The following is a 17,004-nucleotide window of genomic DNA, read 5'->3' as shown; positions in this document are numbered from 1 at the left end:
AATTAGTAACCGTCCACACCTGCAAGGCACATCCAGCGCTGCAACTCCCTGGCTGCAGCGCTGGCTGTACACCTGGCCAGGTTGGGGTGTAGCGATTGCAGCGCTGGTGATCCAGCGCTGCTCATCAAGTGTGGACACACACCAGCGCTTTTATTGGCCTCAAGGGAATAAGGAGATATCCCAGAATGCTTTAACTAAATTACTTTCTTTGTTTTGTTATTCAGCCTCTCTTTGTTTTGTTGTGAACTCCGATCGGAGCTCCGTTGAACTGCTTATCTAAAAAACAAACACTGATCACAGCAAACAGGAGCTATCTGTACCTGGCTGTGAACGATCAAATGAGAGGCAAGCAGTTTGCTGTTTGCAATTAAGACTAAGGGTTCGCGAACATTTTGTGATTTTTCAATCCAGGGAAGCTAACACACAGTGTTGGCTCCAAAAATCCACTCTCTCTATCTTCCCCGCTCCCTGTCACAGTACACCACCCTCCACCCCCCTCTTTTGAAAAGCACGTTGTTGCCACTTGAATGCTGGGATAGCCCATAATGCAGCACTCCCAACAGCGCTGTAAATGCTGCAAATGTGGCCACACACCAGCGCTGGCCCTGCACAGCTGCACGACCAGCGCTGTAACTCCCAGCGCTGCAACTTTCAAGTGTAGCCAAGCCCTGCGTCTCCCCTAGAGAGCTTACAGTGGCGCAGCTGTACTGATGCAGCTGTGCTACTGTAAGGGCTTGGCTACACTTACAAGTTGCAGCGCTGGTGGAGGCTTTCCAGCGCTGCAATTACACCCCGTCCACACTTGCAGGGCACAGCCAGCGCTGCAACTCCCTGGTTGCAGCGCTGGCTGAAAACCCATCCCGGTTGGGGTATAAGGAGTGCAGCGCTGGTGATCCAGCGCTGCTCAGCAGGTGTGGACACTCACCAGCGCTTTAATTGTCCTCCAGGGAATAAGGAGTTATCCCACAATTCCTGTTCAGCCACTCTGCTCATCAGTTTGCACTCTACTGCTCTTGCCTCAGGTGACCCGCCCTTTAAATGCCCCGGGAATTTTAAAAATCTCCTTCCTGTTTGCTGCAGCCAGGTGTGGAGTGCAATCAGTTAATCTTTACAGGTGACCATGTCTCCACGCGGCAAACGAGCCCCAGCATGGAGCACTGGCGAATTGCAGGACCTCATTAGTGTTTTGGGGGAGGAAGCTGTGCAGTCCCAGCTGCGCTCCAGCCGTAGGAATTACGATATCTTTGAGCAGGTATCAAGGTCCATGCTGGATAGGGGCCATGATCGGGACGCACTACAATGCAGGGTGAAAGTTAAAGAGCTGCGGAGTGCCTATTACAAAGCCCGCGAGGGTAATCGCCGATCCGGAGCTGCCCCCACGACCTGCCGTTTTTACAGGGAGATGGACGCGATACTTGGGGGTGACCCCACTGCCAATCCCAGGACAACGATGGACACTTCTGAGCAGGCTGGGGGACAGGAGGCGGAGGCGGCGGGGGGGGGGGGAAACGCGAGTGAAGCTACTGGGATGGGGGAAGACACCCCAGAGTGGGCATGCAGCCAGGAGCTCTTCTCAAGCCAGGAGGAAAGTACCCAATCGCAGCAGCCAGCAGTTGCAGAAGGACAAGCAGAGGAGCGGGTTACCGGTAAGCGGCTTTTATTTTCTGGGTGGAAATGTTTCTGGAGAGGAAGGGGGTTTAGGGCTGCATGCATGCCAGCCTAGATGTGGAATAGCCCATTGATGTGGTCTATCACGTCGCGGTAATCGGCTGCAGTGATCTCAGCAAAAGTTTCAGCCAGAGCGTGGGCAATATGCCTGCGCAGGTTTATAGGGAGAGCCACTGTGTTCCTTGTCCCAGTCACGCTGACGCGTCCGCGCCACTGTGCCGCAAGGGGTGGGGGGACCATTTCTGAACACAGGGAAGCCGCATAGGGTCCAGGGCGGAATCCACATTGTTGTAAAAGAGCCTCTGTTCCCTAGTGACTCGCAGCAGGGAGATCTCTTCCAGGATTAACTCCTGTGAAAAATGTTGGGAGACTCTTTAGTGAAGAGATAGGGAGATAGTGAAGATCACCCCTGCAGCTGCATCTTCACTCAACCCCTCTATCACTCCAGATTACCCGAAGCAACCAGCACCCCTCTATCACTCAAGCCCCACTTCTCCCTCTATAAGCACCCCTCACTCACCATTTCGTGGCTTCTGTTGTGTTATGTGTGTGATAAAAGAATGCTAAACTGAGGACTAAGAACTCCCTCAGTGTAGCAATTAATGTCTGGAGATAGTGAATACAATGCTGCCCTGTTAAATGTATACATTTCTGGCTTTCTACAGTGACCTTGACTGCTGGAATGAGCAGATGTACCACAGCACAGAGGCTGCACAATTTGAGGAAAAATCCCCGAAAGAGCAAGGAGGACATGTTGAAAACTGTTCTTCATCACTCTGCTAGAGAGAGTAAAGAATTGAAGGAGTGGAGAGAGAAGGAAAGCAGGATCCGCAAGAGAAATGCAGTGGCCAAGAGGAAAAGCACAGAGCGGCTGCTAAGCATCCTGTCGTGCCAAGCGGACTCTATAGAGTCACTCGTTGCCATGCAAGCAGAGCACTACCGTGCTACTCCACCCCCCCCCCCCGTCCCAAAGCTTTTTGCCTTGTGCCCCAATGTCAGCTCAAACCACCTTTCCCCAGCATCCAGGTTCTTACCACCACCAGCTGCCTCCAACACCTGTACGTTCACCAACCAGCCCTGATACCTACCACCCTTACCCTCTGCACTCAACCCCCATCACCATGCAGTATATGCACCCTGAAGTGCAGGATTCATTAAACAGCACTCCAGACAGGACATATGCAAACTTGTGACTGTACAGTTCACCAACCCACACCCCTGCTCTCTTGTGTTCATGAAATGTTGTGTGTCTCTCTGTCTGTCAAAGAAGTTTTTTTCTTTTCAATAAAACAATTCTTGGCTTTGAAAACAGTCTTTATTATAGCAGATAGTGAAAGATACCTTAGCCCAGTAAAGAAAGAGGCACTGCAAATCATTTTAGGGATAATAGAATAACAGTGTAAACAGTGCAATTCACTCCCATGCAAGGCAGCAAACATTACTGTTGGCTTTCAGCCTCAAATTCTTCCCTCAAGGCATCCCTAATCCTTGAAGCCCTGTGCTGGGCCTCTCTATTAGCCCTGCTCTCTGGCTGTGCATATTCAGCCTCCAGGACTTGAACCTCGGTGGTCCATGCCTGACTGAATGTTTCACCCTTCCCTTCACAAATATTATGGAGGGTACAGCAAGCGCATATAACCGCGGGGATGCTGCTTTCCCCCAAGTCTAGCTTCCCATACAAGGAACGCCAGCGTGCCTTTAAACGGCCAAAAGCACACTCCACAGTCATTCGGCACCGGCTCAGCCTGTAGTTGAACCGGTCCTTGCTCCTGTCAAGCTTCCCTGTATAGGGTTTCATGAGCCAAGGCAGTAACGGGTAAGCGGGGTCTCCAAGGATCACAATGGGCATTTCGACGTCCCCTACTGTGATCTTCCTGTCTGGGGAAAAAAGTCCCTGCCTGCATCTTCCTGAACAGGCCACTGTTCCGAAAGATGCGTGCATCATGCACCTTTCCAGGCCAGCCTGTGTAAATGTCAATGAAACGCCCGCGGTGATCCACAAGCGCCTGGAGAACCATAGAGAAATACCCCTTACGATTAACGTACTCTGATGCCAGGTGGGGGGGGGGGGCAGAATAGGAATATGCGTCCCATCTATCGCCCCTCCACAGTTAGGGAAACCCATTTGTGCAAAGCCATTCACAATGTCCTGCACGCTCCCCAGAGTCACGGTCTTTCTTAGCAGGATGCGATTAATTGCCTTGCAAACTTGCATCAAAACGATTCCAACGGTCGACTTTCCCACTCCAAACTGGTTCCCGACCGACCGGTAGCTGTCTGGAGTTGCCAGCTTCCAGATTGCAATAGCCACCCGCTTTTCCACCGTCAGGGCAGCTCTCAATCTTGTGTCCTTGCGCCGCAGAGTGGGGGCGAGCTCAGCACACAGTCCCATGAAAGTGGCTTTTCTCATATGAAAGTTCTGCAGCCACTGCTCGTCATCCCAGACTTCCATGACGATGTGATCCCACCAGTCAGTGCTTGTTTCCCGAGCCCAAAAGCGGCGTTCAACGGTGCTGAGCATTTCCGTGAATGCCACAAGCACTTTAGTGTCACACGCGGCAGGAGAATCGATATCGATATCATCGTCAGACTCCTCACTGTCACTTTGAAGCTGAAGGAATAGCTCGACTGCCAAACGTGTTGTGCTGGCGACACTCATCAGCACAGTCCTCAGCAGCTCGGGCTCCATTTGCCACAGAAATCGCGATTCACACACAGAGAGTAAAACAGAAAGACACTCACAATGGCGCCAAACGTTGCCGGAAAGAGTGAATGCTGGGATGTGAAGCGATGCACCACGGGGCGTTGGCACAGGAAGCGGAATGACCCGCACACTTCCTTCCCCTTCCCACAATACTCAGCGCCAAAATGGGGCGAGGTGCTCTGTGGGATAGCTGCCCACAATGCACCTCTCAATCCAGCGCTGGAAAGTGCTGCAAGTGTGACCACACTGCAGCGCTGGTAGCTGTCAGTGTGGCCACATTCCAGCGCTGGCCCTACACAGCTGCATGACCAGCGCTGTAACTCCCAGCGCTGCAACTTGTAAGTGTAGCCAAGCCCTAAGATCTCTAGTGTAGCCGCTCTATGCCAGTGGGAGAGTGCTCGTTATAATTAATCCATCCCCAACATGCAGTGGTAGCTATGTTGGTGGGAGAAGATCTCCCGCCGACATAGCACTGTCCACACCAGCGCTTATGTTTGTGTAACTTATGTCGCTCTGGGGTTTTATTTCACACCCTTGAGTGACATAATTTTTACCTACATAAGTGGTAGAGTAGACATAGCTTAATATTCATAGCTCAAAGAGGGAAGCATTAAAGTTACATTGTGGGGGTGTCATGTACCTTTTTCTTCATATCTTGGTTTTCAGAGGTTCAGTGCAGCCACACACTACATTCTCAAAAGTCTCAAGGCAACACTGGGCAACCTTAACTTTGTGTTAAAGTTTTTGGTAATTTAATTTCCTTGTTTAAAATAAATAAATGAATAAAAATTGTCAGCACCCAATATACTACAACTCGGCTCTCCCTCTCTGTTGCTTCTGGCTTCTTGGCGGTGATTACCCAGCCACAGACTGCACTGGCCACAAATTAGTCCATTTGCTGTGCCTGCATGATCTCCTTGTGTCCCATCTCTCTGCCTATCCAGCACAGTCTGGTTCTTGCTCTTGATTCAGCTTTCCCCACTATGGAGAGGTAGGCACCAGCATAGGATCTGCAGGTTGAGAAGCTGGGGAGAGTGTGCAGGGACTAATATAGAGTCAGTGGAAATCTTCTGAAGTGGAAACAGGCATGAGGGGGATATGTATGTTGGGTGTTTGAGGTGAACACCCTGTTCAACAAACAGGTGAAGCTATCCCAATATCCCCTGCTGCATAGCTCTGGTCTCTTTTCCATTCCACTCATTCCTGCACTTCTTTACCACACCCCACATTTCCCCTTACTGCTCTGACCATGCTTCACTGCTCCAGTTCCTACAGGATAACCTCCATCATGTCCATTGCTCTTACCACTTCTACAGTGCTGAGCTTCCCCATTTCCTCACTGCTTCAAGCCCCTCACGTGCATACGTCAACTCCACCCTCCTCTTTGTGCCCTGGTAAGTCTGGAAGGGCCATGGGGTAGTGAGGTTGTGAGAAGTGCATGTGCTAGGTGGAGACAGGGGAGTGGTAATGCAGGCCTGCTCTACACTTAAGGGTTAGGTCAACATAGCTATGTCAGTCAGCCAGGAGTGTGAAAAATACACACCCTGTATGTCCTAGCCATGCCAACTTAACCCCCAGTGTAGCTATGTCAATGGAAGGCAGCTACTCCCTTCAATGTAGCTGTCATCGCTTGGGATCAGGAAGGATTTTTCCTCCAAGGAAGATTGGCAGAGGCCCTGGAGGTTTTTCACCTTCCTCTGCAGCATGGGGCACGGGTCCCTTGCTGGAGGATTCTCTGCACCTTGAGGTCTTTAAACCACGATTTGAGGACTTCAGTAACTCAGACATAGGTTAGGGGTTTGTTACAGGAGTGGGTGGGTGAGATTCTGTGGCCTGCATTGTGCAGGAGGTCAGACTAGATGACCATAATGGTCCCTTCTGACCTTAAGTCTATGAGGTAGTGGTTGTACACTAATGGAATAATCCCTTTCATTGATGTAGGCTGGGGTCTATGCTCTACAGGATTATGCTGGCATAGTTATGGCTTCCCAGCCATGCTAATAGAGTCTCCGTAGTGTAGATATATCTTCAGAATCCCTGTCCTGTATCTGGGCCTGGTGTATGTATGGTGAAGATAAGCCATACATCCATCAGCCTGGGAGGTTGTGAGAGAGCTGGATGAGAACGCTTTATGTAGATGAACAGGGCTTGAAATAATAGCACTGAGGGGTGTGAACTGCTCCATTCATCTCCGTGGACGTTGTCATCCCCTCTCATGTGGGGGTTAGGAAGAGTGGCTCAGATGCCACCAATGGGGCAGGACCTTCCAGATTTTGGCTCGTATGTGGCATGGTCCCCACCCTTCTCAAAGGCTGGAGTTCACAGTTGCCCCAGTCCATGCTTGTATGAGGTGCATTCACTTCCATAGCCCAGCCATTGTACTGAGAGATGGTGTGAAGGAGAGGCATGTCCTCTATCCCCCACAGCCCAGCCAGGGAGGGGACAGTGTGAGTCTAAAAGGTCTTCCACGTCTCCCTCTTCCTCACAAAAAACATTGGACTAGGATTCAGAGACTTGGATTCTATTTCCAGTGTTGCTACTGGCTGGATAACCTCACTTCACAACCCTGTACTTCAGTTTACCCCCATTTTACAGATGGTGAAAGATACTGTTCTCCTTTGTAAATCACTTTGTGATCTACCAATGAAAAGTGCTATATTGAAAACTAGGTAATTATCATTTCCACCCATCTCCACTTCTTCCCTCCCCTCACTGCAGTCCCTAATTTCCCTGCCTTTATTCAGTACTGTAACTCTTTTTCTGTAAGTTATATTGAATGTGGAATATAAGTCAACAGAAAGTTAGTTACTGACTGTTACAACCAAACATTTTGTCATATGCCCTTTAATTAGAGGATGTCTATTAATGCCATTCATGTTTAGTAAGGCTAGAATTGTGTTTTAGAAGCCATAGAAAACATAGAATGTCCCCTTTTGAGGTGTTGTCATAACTGTCCAAACATAAGGAAAATGACTGGAAATTGGAAAAATTAAGGGACTACAGTTTAATTGCATACAGTTTTATTATACTAAATATTTCCATTTGCACATTCTGTTCTTAAAAAACAAATACATGCTCAAATATGTTTCATAGCATAAAAACCTCACTAAAGTTAACAATTCAGAAGTAAGAGTTAATGCCACAACCATATTTTAATGTTTTACCCAGGTTTATGTTAGCCTATTATAGTCCCTCTCCAAAAATTTAGGAGTCTTCTTGGAACAAAATATAAAAAGTAGCATTGGGTATCAGTGTGCTGAAGTACTAAGTCTTTGTGCTTTCAGGTAAGACTTGTGTACCTTCAAGATTTGTTTTTATTTCTTTCCCTGAGAATAAAACCTCCAGAATACTTCACTGGTGCTTACCCAAAGATTTTCTTTACTCTTAAGCTTGTTTTTTTCCCCCCTTCATGACCATTAGAGATGCCACGGGTGTGGGTAGGGCCAAATAGTCAATATTAAAACAAATTAAATGGACAAAACCAGATTTTTCCCTATTCAACTGGTGTTTACAGTGTTTGTAAACTTTGAGGTTTGCTGATAGTGCTTTTGAATATGTGTGGCTCAGAATAATTAAAACTGCAATATATTAAAAGGGTTGCATTTTTAAAATGTTTGTAACTTTCTTCTAAACATTATTAGATCTGTCCTCCAGAAGATTAAATAAATACATTTTATTTTGAATGTCAGCTGAAAAATCAAAACTGGTTTGCTTTTTAAAAGGTTGACAGTTTTTTAAAAACAAGTAAGCTGTTACCTTAATAGTTGCGTAAGGCAGCAGTTTGCTTGATTTTTATTCAAGTGTTCCAAGTTGTATTCAACTTTAGGCTGAGAAGTAAAACTTCAAAAGTTTTTGTGAAAGTGATGAAGATAGATATTGGAATGAAAAATAACTTTTGTAATTGTGTAATATTGGTGTTGGTCCCAAAGGTTAGATAATTTTTCACAATATCTATTTAAATCATTTTTGTTGTTAAGAATTCTGTTTGAAGCTTTAAGTGGGGTGTGTCAACCTCTTGGCTCATGTTAGTGGGTTTGACTAGTTTGTGACACTAGTAATTTACTACAACCTACTTGCTGCATTCCTATATGCTTAATTATTGACTAATTTATCTTCAGTATTGAGACACCTCAAAACAGGCTTTTATTTTAAATGTTTAAGGGAAAAAAAACTAGTTTGATATCCTCATTCCATTCTGAACTCTTCTATTCAGCTTTTTCAAAAAAAATTCCTTTTTACTGTGCACATTTTAAAAAAACCTTGAGATTAAGAAAAAAAATGAATGCAAACATGTTTCACTGTTTTCCACTGTAGGTAGAACTGCTCACAATGTAAAATTTTAATTTCAAAAAGAAAACCCAGCCTACTCAGCTAATGGTTGAAGTCATATGTTTCCTTCCTCAAAAATTATCTACTTTGAAATGTATTCTTCCTCTTAGGGTAACAGTGTGTAAGTTTCTGTAAGTTCTTTTCTGAGAAACACACTTTGTTCTAACCACAGTAGAAACTCACAAGATGAAATTGAAAAATAATAGCAAAATTAAGAGATTTACTGAAGTTCTCCCATCAGCAATAGTGGAGATACTAATTTCTTCTCTCTTATAAAATGAGCAACATCATCATATGGAGGGAGTGTTGTTTTATACTGGCATTGGAAAATTCTATTGGATAGTGCTATGTAGAGATGTGGCTGTTTACAGTAAAATGATAGCCTGAACAGCTATTTATGCAAATCTGGGATAAACTGCATTTTTTATTGTTTACCACTTTGTCACGTGTTTTAGAGTTTAGTAGTGGAGATAGGTATGTTTGTTGCATTACCCACGTTTATTCAGACCATTATCCTAGTATTCTCTTTAATGTGCAAGGTGCAAAAATCAGTAAACCAATATACTCTGTTTGCACGGAGCTATACAGGCAGAACCAGACTTGTCAGTCACTGATAACAGAGGGTGTGGCTAGCTACACTGAATAACCTGCCAGTTTTTCATTCTGCCTCTGACTATAAGAAGGTTTGGCTGACCTGTGGCTACATAACAAAACAACCAACCAACTTTGGCCATACAAAACAAGCAAACAACTTTGGCCATACATTTGCCTTCTGTAGCTTGATTTCTAGTTCTTTCTCGACAATGGGATTTAATGGCCTGTCTGCTGCTGAGATGCTATCGGTGCATCCCCTCCTCTCCCACCTTTGTGGAGTACAATATGGGCGGGGGGTACAGTATGTTCTGTGATTGGGATACCTGCATTTCTCAGCAGTGCTAGACATGGCAGGGTGTCTTAATGGAGTCCCTCCCCAAAGCTAGATAGAAGCAGCAAATCTGGACCCTGAGCTGTAGGAACCTAGATCAGCTTTCACACCCCTCTCCCTGCATGATAGGGGAAAAAAAAGATACAAAAGGACTCCTCTGTGGAACAGAACAAATCTTCCTAGATGGCAGTTTGCATTAGGGTTACCATCTTTCAGGTTCCCAAAAAGAGGACACAGCTGGAGAGCATGGAGGGAGTTGAAAAAGGGGGTACAGTTTGGAGGAGTGCTGGAGGGGGTATACTCACCTCACTATTGAGGTGTGGTGTGGCTCCCTGTCACGGTTGCAGGGCAGCTGGCCCAGGATGCAACACCAGCTGTCTGTCAGCACCTCCTGTCTCTTCCCCTCCCCAGAAGTCCTGGGAGCCCAGGCTCCCCAAGCTTCCTGGCTCTGGGAAAGGTTGATAGAAAATGTGGTTGATTTTCTAAACAAAATTTTTGGAATTCCCGTTCTTCAGGAAACTTCAAAATTTCATTTATCATTCTGTTCCAGAATTTTTTTTTTTTTTTTTTGGGAAACTTAGAATTTCCTGTGGAATGAGAATTCTAGTTTCCAGCCAACACTAATAGTTGTACTTTAGCTATTTGAGAGCTGCCTTTTTCTTCTCATGTTGTCATTTTAGTAATGGAATGAGGGAATGGTTTTGTGCTTTGTCTTTGGCATTGATGATGTTTTATTAATGAAGGACGTGTAAGGACACGTTTTGCTTTAGTAAGGTCTTCATATTGGCAGCATTAGAAGGTTTTAATTTATGTAGGCATTCATACTTAGAATGAACAACATTTGAAGTACATCTTTGTGGTTTTGATTATGTGTATTCAGTATCAGGTTTTCATTAAATGTAAACTGATCTAATGAAGTTTTAGCATCCTCCTGCTTGAAAATGGCAAAAAGAATTTAATTGTCATGCAACAAGAGTAAAGATGTTTTGCTTTTCCTATTTTGTTAAAGGAGGACTCCCTTTTTCCTCAAACTGAGCAATCTTTTATGATTGACTTAAAAAATCCATTTGAACTACACTCTCAGTAGTAATCTGAATTGTTCCAATGAATAGATTTGTGTTTTTTAAGAGGTAGGGGAGGTGATAGTGTATTGTATGCCATTGATGGCAATGGTACCACTGTTGTTTTTATAGTGACTTTCAACAGGCTAATGTGTCAGGAGTCCCAAGAGCATATGTCACAGGGTTAGGTTACAGAAGTTACTTTTTGTATTTTTTTTCCAATCTGATCTATCTTTTGGATACAGTTTACAGAATGAGGCTTTGTCTACACTGCCAATTGAACAACAACAACTTTTCGTCATTTACAGATGCTTAAAAAAGTCTCCTCTGCCCCCCAAGACAAAAGTTTTGCTGCGGCAAGTGGCAATGTAAACGGCTCATTGATGACAGAAGCACTCTCCTGTCCACAACGCGAACCCTGCTCGTAGGTGGTGGAAGTATTTTGTCGGCAAAAGTGCCGACAAACAGTGTTTACACTGCCCAATGTGTCGCTAAAAGCTGTGTTGTGTAGACAAAGCCTTGGGCTCTGAAACTTTTGTACATCAGCTTTGAGTCTGTCTGTTTTAGTTGCACATGTTAACATTGCAGTAGTGATTTTTAGGTACAGTTGAGACGTCCTTTCAAAGAAATTTGTTTTCAGGCATGTCTAGCTTAACTCAAAACAGCTTTGTCTTAAAGCTTTAGACATAGGGCTTGGCTACACTTGCAGATGTAGCATGCCGGGAGTTAAACCAGCCCTCGGAGACAGCAGCAGGGAAAGTGCTGATGTGTGTTCACACTGTCAGCTGCGAGCGCAGTAGCATGGCCATATTTGCGGCACTTGCAGCAGCTTCAGAGGGGTGCATTATGGGCAGCTATCCCGCAGAGCACCTCTTCCCATTCTGGACTGGCGCTGAGGCCTGTGGGAATGGGGAGGGGGGCGCGGGGCATCCTGGGTTCTGTCCCAATGCCCCGTGATGCATCGCTTCACCCAGCAATCCCTGTGCATCCATCCACATTTGGTGCTATCTTTCAGTGGTTTTTGTACTGCGCGCTCTGTCTTCCCTTTCGGGCTGCGGGAATGGATCCTGAACTGCTGAGGAATATGCTGATGGGTCTCGCCAGCACGTCACGAATTGCAGTCGAGTTACTCCTTAAGCCACAAAGTGATAATGAGGAGTCCAACAATGATGTCGACACACGTAAAACATACAACATGAGATTGCCTGTGGCACCGTGGAACGCCGCTTTTGGGCTCGGGAAACAAGCACTGAGTGGTGGGATCACATTGCCATGCAAGTCTGGGATGATGAGTAGTGGCTGCAGAACTTTCGGATGAGGAAATCCACTTTTATGGGACTCTGTGCTTAGCTCGCCCCAACCCTGCTGCGCAAGAACATGAGATTGAGAGCTGCCCTGCCGGTGGAGAAGTGCGTGGCGATTGCAATCTGGAAGCTGGCTACTCCAGACAGCTACTGATCGGTCGCTAACCAGTTCAGAGTGGGCTAGTCTACCGTTGGAATTGTGTTGATGCAAGTGTGCAGGGCCATTAATCGCATCCTGCTCAGAAGAACCGTGACTCTAGGGAACGTGCGTGACATTGTGGATGGCTTTGCACAAATGGGTTTCCCTAACTGCGGAGGGGTGATAGATGGCACGTATATTCCAATTCTGACACCTAGCTTCTGAGTACATAAATTGGAAAGGGTATTTCTCTGTGGTTCTCCAGGCATTTGTGGATCACCGTGGGCATTTCATGGACATTAATGTAGGCTGGGCTGGAAAGGTGCATGTCGCACGCATCTTTCAGGACACTGGCCTGTTCAGGAAGATGGAAGCCGGGACTTTCTTCCCGGACCAGAAGATCACAGTCGGGTAAGTCGAAATGCCCATTGTGACCCTTTGAGACCTTTAATGGCATGGCTTATGAAACCATACACGGGGAGCCTTGACAACAGCAAGGAGCAGTTCAACAACAGGAAGAGTTGATGCAGAATGACTGTGGAGTGTGTTTTTGGCCATTTTTGGCTGCAGGGGCCCCCCTATACTTAACACTCTCCCCACATTTTCCACAGGATGGGTTCGTCCTGGAAGACAGTGGCACAGATATGTTAGCCTTACTGGGACAAGGAGCACAGTAGCTCTGCCAAGGAACCTGTGCAAGTGGATTACCCAGCTTCTGCATGAGACCTTCGATGAGATCACTGAGACCGATTACCATGAAGTGAGAGAGTACATCAACGCCCTATTCCGCATCTATGCATGCACGCAGCCCTAACCTTTTTTTTTCTGCAACCCTTCTTGCCCCAACAGCCTGCACCCAACAACTCCCTTCTCAAAATAAATGCTGCTTACCGGGCACCTCATCTGCTGTTTGTTCTTCCCCAAGCACCGTTCACTGCGACTGGCTACCTTCCTCCTGGCTTGAAAACAGCTCCTGGCTGCATGCATCTAGGGATGCTGGGCCATCCTCTGGCTCTGGGCTGCCACAGCCTCTGAAGTGTCCATGGTGCTCTTTGGAGTGGAGGTGGGATCACCCCCCAAGAATCTTGTCCAGATCTTTGTAGAACCGGCAGGTTGAGGGGTCAGCACTGGAGTGGTGGTTTGCCTCCCACGTTCTGTGGTAGGCTTTCCACAGCTCCTTTGCTTTAACCTTGCACTGCACTGTGTCCTGGTCATGGCCACTTTCTATCATGGCCCTTGATATCTGCCCGTGGGTATCATAATTCCTGCAGCTGGGACTGGACAGCTTCCTCCTCACAAATACTGATGAGGTCCAGCATCTCGCCATTGCTCCATACTGGGGATCGCCTGGCACGTGGAGGCATGGTCACCTGGAAAGATGCGGCGAGCACTCCACGCTTTGCTGAGCAAACAGGAAGGGGACTTTCAAAATTCCCAGAGAATTTAAAGGGTGGGTCTGACTGTTGGTCACCTGAGGGCAGGCCAGTAGAGTTCAAAGTGATGACCAGAGTGGCTAGAACAAGCATTGTGGGACACTTCCTGGAGGCCCATTAGAGCGCATTAATAGATCAGGGCGTCTACAGACACTACAGCACTCTAGCCAGGGCGCAGCAAGCGCTATGCTTCTCGTGGAGGTGGATTACCGGGGTGCTCCAGCCGCAGAGTCCTAGTGCTCTACGTGCCTTGCCAGAGTGAACACCTCAGGAGTTGGGGCACCTTGGGCTCCAGCTTACACAATGGCCTTGTCTACACTTGCATGTGTAGTTCTCAGTAAACAGTATATTTTGCTAGGCTTGAAAAGTTTTTAAGAAAAAAGGAAATAAAAACATAGATAATTGAAGTGACTTGACTCAGACCACACAAGATTATTTGCATACTGAGGAGAATCCATGTCTCTTGACTTAGAGTCATTGAGCCCCATTTCCTGAAAAACATCACCCCTCTTCTACCACCACCTCCTCTTCCTGGATAAACTTTTTGCTTAGATGAGTTGAATAAAAATAATTGATTACAACTTTACTGAACTACTTATTGTGGTAATAATTTTTATAATTAGGTTGCACACCTTTTCTGAGACTGATGTATTGTTGTTTGCTTTATTCCAGGAGTTTGCAGCACTTACTAAAGAACTTAATATATGCAGGGAACAGCTCCTCGAAAGGGAAGAAGAAATTGCTGAACTGAAAGCAGAAAGAAATAATACAAGGGTTAGTTACTTGTCTGATCTCTATTGGTTATTGCCATCTGTGGCTAGCTTACCATCCAGAGCCAGTCTGTACCTTTTTCTTGGCAGGCCCTTTAAATTTTTCTGTCTAGCTCCACCCAGAGTGGCTGCAGTATTCTTTGTTTTAAAATGAAATTACCTCAAATGCAAAACAAGTGTCTCTGCTGGGTGCTGTCTTTTAGCCTTCTAGGTCTCACCAACTCAATACTTGCCCTCCTGGGTTGGGAGGAAAGGTCAGCAAGCAAATAGTCCTTTCCAGATAACAACATCTCCTCTCACAGTGAGAACAGGGAGCTTTCTGTGTTGTCCCCTACCTACCTGGGTTTTGTCTTCTTTGGTTGGATGATTGGTTGAGTGATTAGGAGACAGGGAGCTACAAAAATCTACACTATAAAAGTCTTGGCTTCAGTCCTTTTAACAGTCTCTCCAAGACCGTCTTCCTCTGAGACCATTTCCTCTCTTCCCATATCTGCCCCACTTCTCCCCAGGATCTTTGTTCTGTTGAGACTCTTGGAATGGGGAGACACTTGACTCCATCCCCCTCCAATTCCTCTTTTACTTAAAGGGCCCATAAACCCCATTAAACGATCATTAAGGAAAATATAATTAATTGGAGAATTGAACTTAATATTGAGATTCTCTTCAGACTGTGTATCATGTTCTTATACACCAAGTTGAAACTCAAAGATAAAAATTTGTAAGTTCTTCTTTAAGTATTGTCCATATGGGTTTTCGCTGCTGGTACAATTGTGCCTTATTATAAGGAAGTGTCAGTATAGCAGTGTCTTTTAGGGCTGTGACTGCACCTTGTGTCTATTCCACCCAACAGCAGATAAAGGACTGTGGCTCTGACTGCCAAAGGGTTCCTTCATGATAAGGGATTCTGTATTAGCGTAAGACTCTGAAGTAGTGGAATAGAAATGCAGGTCATGGCGATCCATACAGACAGCTCGCGCAACCATGTTTCAAGAAGTTGCTCCCCAACCACTTCTTCATACGTTTCCTGTGTACAACCAGTCCTGGTGATTAGAAAGCAGTTTCCAGACTTAAGACTTCTCAGATCCTTGTCCATTTCATCTAAGCAAAGATTAAAATGAAGCTCTCTCAAACCTGGTTTCTTACCTAGAGGCTAGGTCTGGGGAAGAATGCTGGGTAAAAAAGGGGTGAACAATGGTCCATGTTGCACCTCTTCCATTTTGTTAACTTTATACAAAGATATCAGTGAAATGTTACAGGCAAACAAATGAATATATTTAGCATTGGGTTCAAAGTTCTAAACTCAAACCTAATATTTTAGAAAGTAAAGTCATTCTAGTCTGATGTTCAAAACGTGTATAAACATCTTGTTCCTTATTTACTTTTTTGTTTCAGCTGCTATTAGAACATTTGGAATGTCTAGTCTCCAGACATGAGCGGTCCCTTAGAATGACTGTTGTTAAGAGACAGGCTCAGTCTCCAGCAGGAGTGTCTAGTGAAGTTGAAGTTCTCAAAGCACTAAAATCACTATTTGAACATCACAAAGCCCTTGATGAAAAGGTAATGAAATGTGCCAATTAATGTGTCTCCTCCCTCGCCCCCCAGTGTGGAACTAATAACTATCTGAGCAAAAGTTTTCAAAAGTTAGGTTCTTTGACTGTGACACATCTGCTTTAAGAAAATGTACACTAGTGTAACTACACTGATGCAGTTACGTCAGTACAACCTCCTAATGTAGATGTGCTGTACTAAAGCAAAACCAGTGCAACTTAATATAGTAACATACCAATGTAAGCTGCATTAGTGTAAAAAGCCCTGCTTTGTGCTCATGCAACATATCTACATTAGGGGTTTTCACACTTATTTACTTGTATTACAGTAACACATAAAGGACGTCATTGCCTAGATACTGTACACACAAAGTAGAAGTAGAAGACAATGGACAACAGGTGGTTACAACAATTAGTGGGAGCACAGGGTAAAAATGCTGACAGCTGTGGCTGGAGAAATAAGCAGCAGTCACAGCATACCAGCTGTCTAACCATTGTCAAGTGTTTTGTAGTTGTCATGGTACAGGTGAGTTTTAAGGAGAATAGTGTAGTGTGGCATTTTGCAGGGTGCTGTTCTCATGAAAAAGAAATGGCATGGGAGAAAACAAACATGTATGCTGGAAAATTTGACACAGGCAATCAAGGCTGGCATCACTGATGGAGAGAAAATAGAGATCGGTCTGATCTCAGGCCACAGCGGGCATTAAAAATGAAAACAAGTAGTTTGTACTTGATGCTGTGGAAAAGGGAAGCCAGTGGAATGATACAAACAAATTGGTTATGTGGTTGAAGCAACAAACCAGGAAGACTTTTTTCAGCAAGAGTTTGAATGAATTTAAGGGGAGACAGGAGAAAGGGAGATGAGATGGTTGTGGATGGCAGTGACATTTTTTTTAAATGGGGTTTGGATATCCCATTTGGACTGGAGAAAAAGGTGGTGGTGATAGGGAAGGTTGTGCGAGGAGCTGGAGTCAGTCAGAGTTGTGGTGCATGTTACCAGATGCAAACAGAAGAAGGCAAAAGGGGAAGCAGAGGTATGATTTGTGTGTGTAGGAGTGAGGAGGTGGTGGAATGGGACAGGAAGAACAGAAGAGTGAAAAGCTGATGAGAGTAACATAGGGAGA

The 17,004-nt window shown here is 45.6% G+C and overlaps 1 protein-coding gene across 5 annotated transcripts in view; it reads left to right on the top strand.

Annotated features, from left to right (window-relative positions):
• Positions 1-17,004, top strand: part of PPFIA1 (PTPRF interacting protein alpha 1) — a 91,037-nt gene that overhangs the window by 21,402 nt on the left and 52,631 nt on the right. For all 5 annotated transcript variants that reach the window (XM_045014973.1, XM_045014972.1, XM_045014970.1 and 2 more), the window contains exons 3-4: positions 14,236-14,337; positions 15,726-15,890. In XM_045014973.1, coding sequence (XP_044870908.1) covers positions 14,236-14,337; positions 15,726-15,890 — 267 coding nt within the window. The remainder of the gene's footprint in view (positions 1-14,235; positions 14,338-15,725; positions 15,891-17,004) is intronic.

Source organism: Mauremys mutica, chromosome 4, assembly GCF_020497125.1.
Source record: "Mauremys mutica isolate MM-2020 ecotype Southern chromosome 4, ASM2049712v1, whole genome shotgun sequence".
Lineage (NCBI taxonomy): Eukaryota > Metazoa > Chordata > Testudines > Geoemydidae > Mauremys > Mauremys mutica.
The sequence above is the reverse complement of the archived record's forward strand: the minus strand, read 5'-3'. Positions and strand labels throughout refer to the sequence as shown.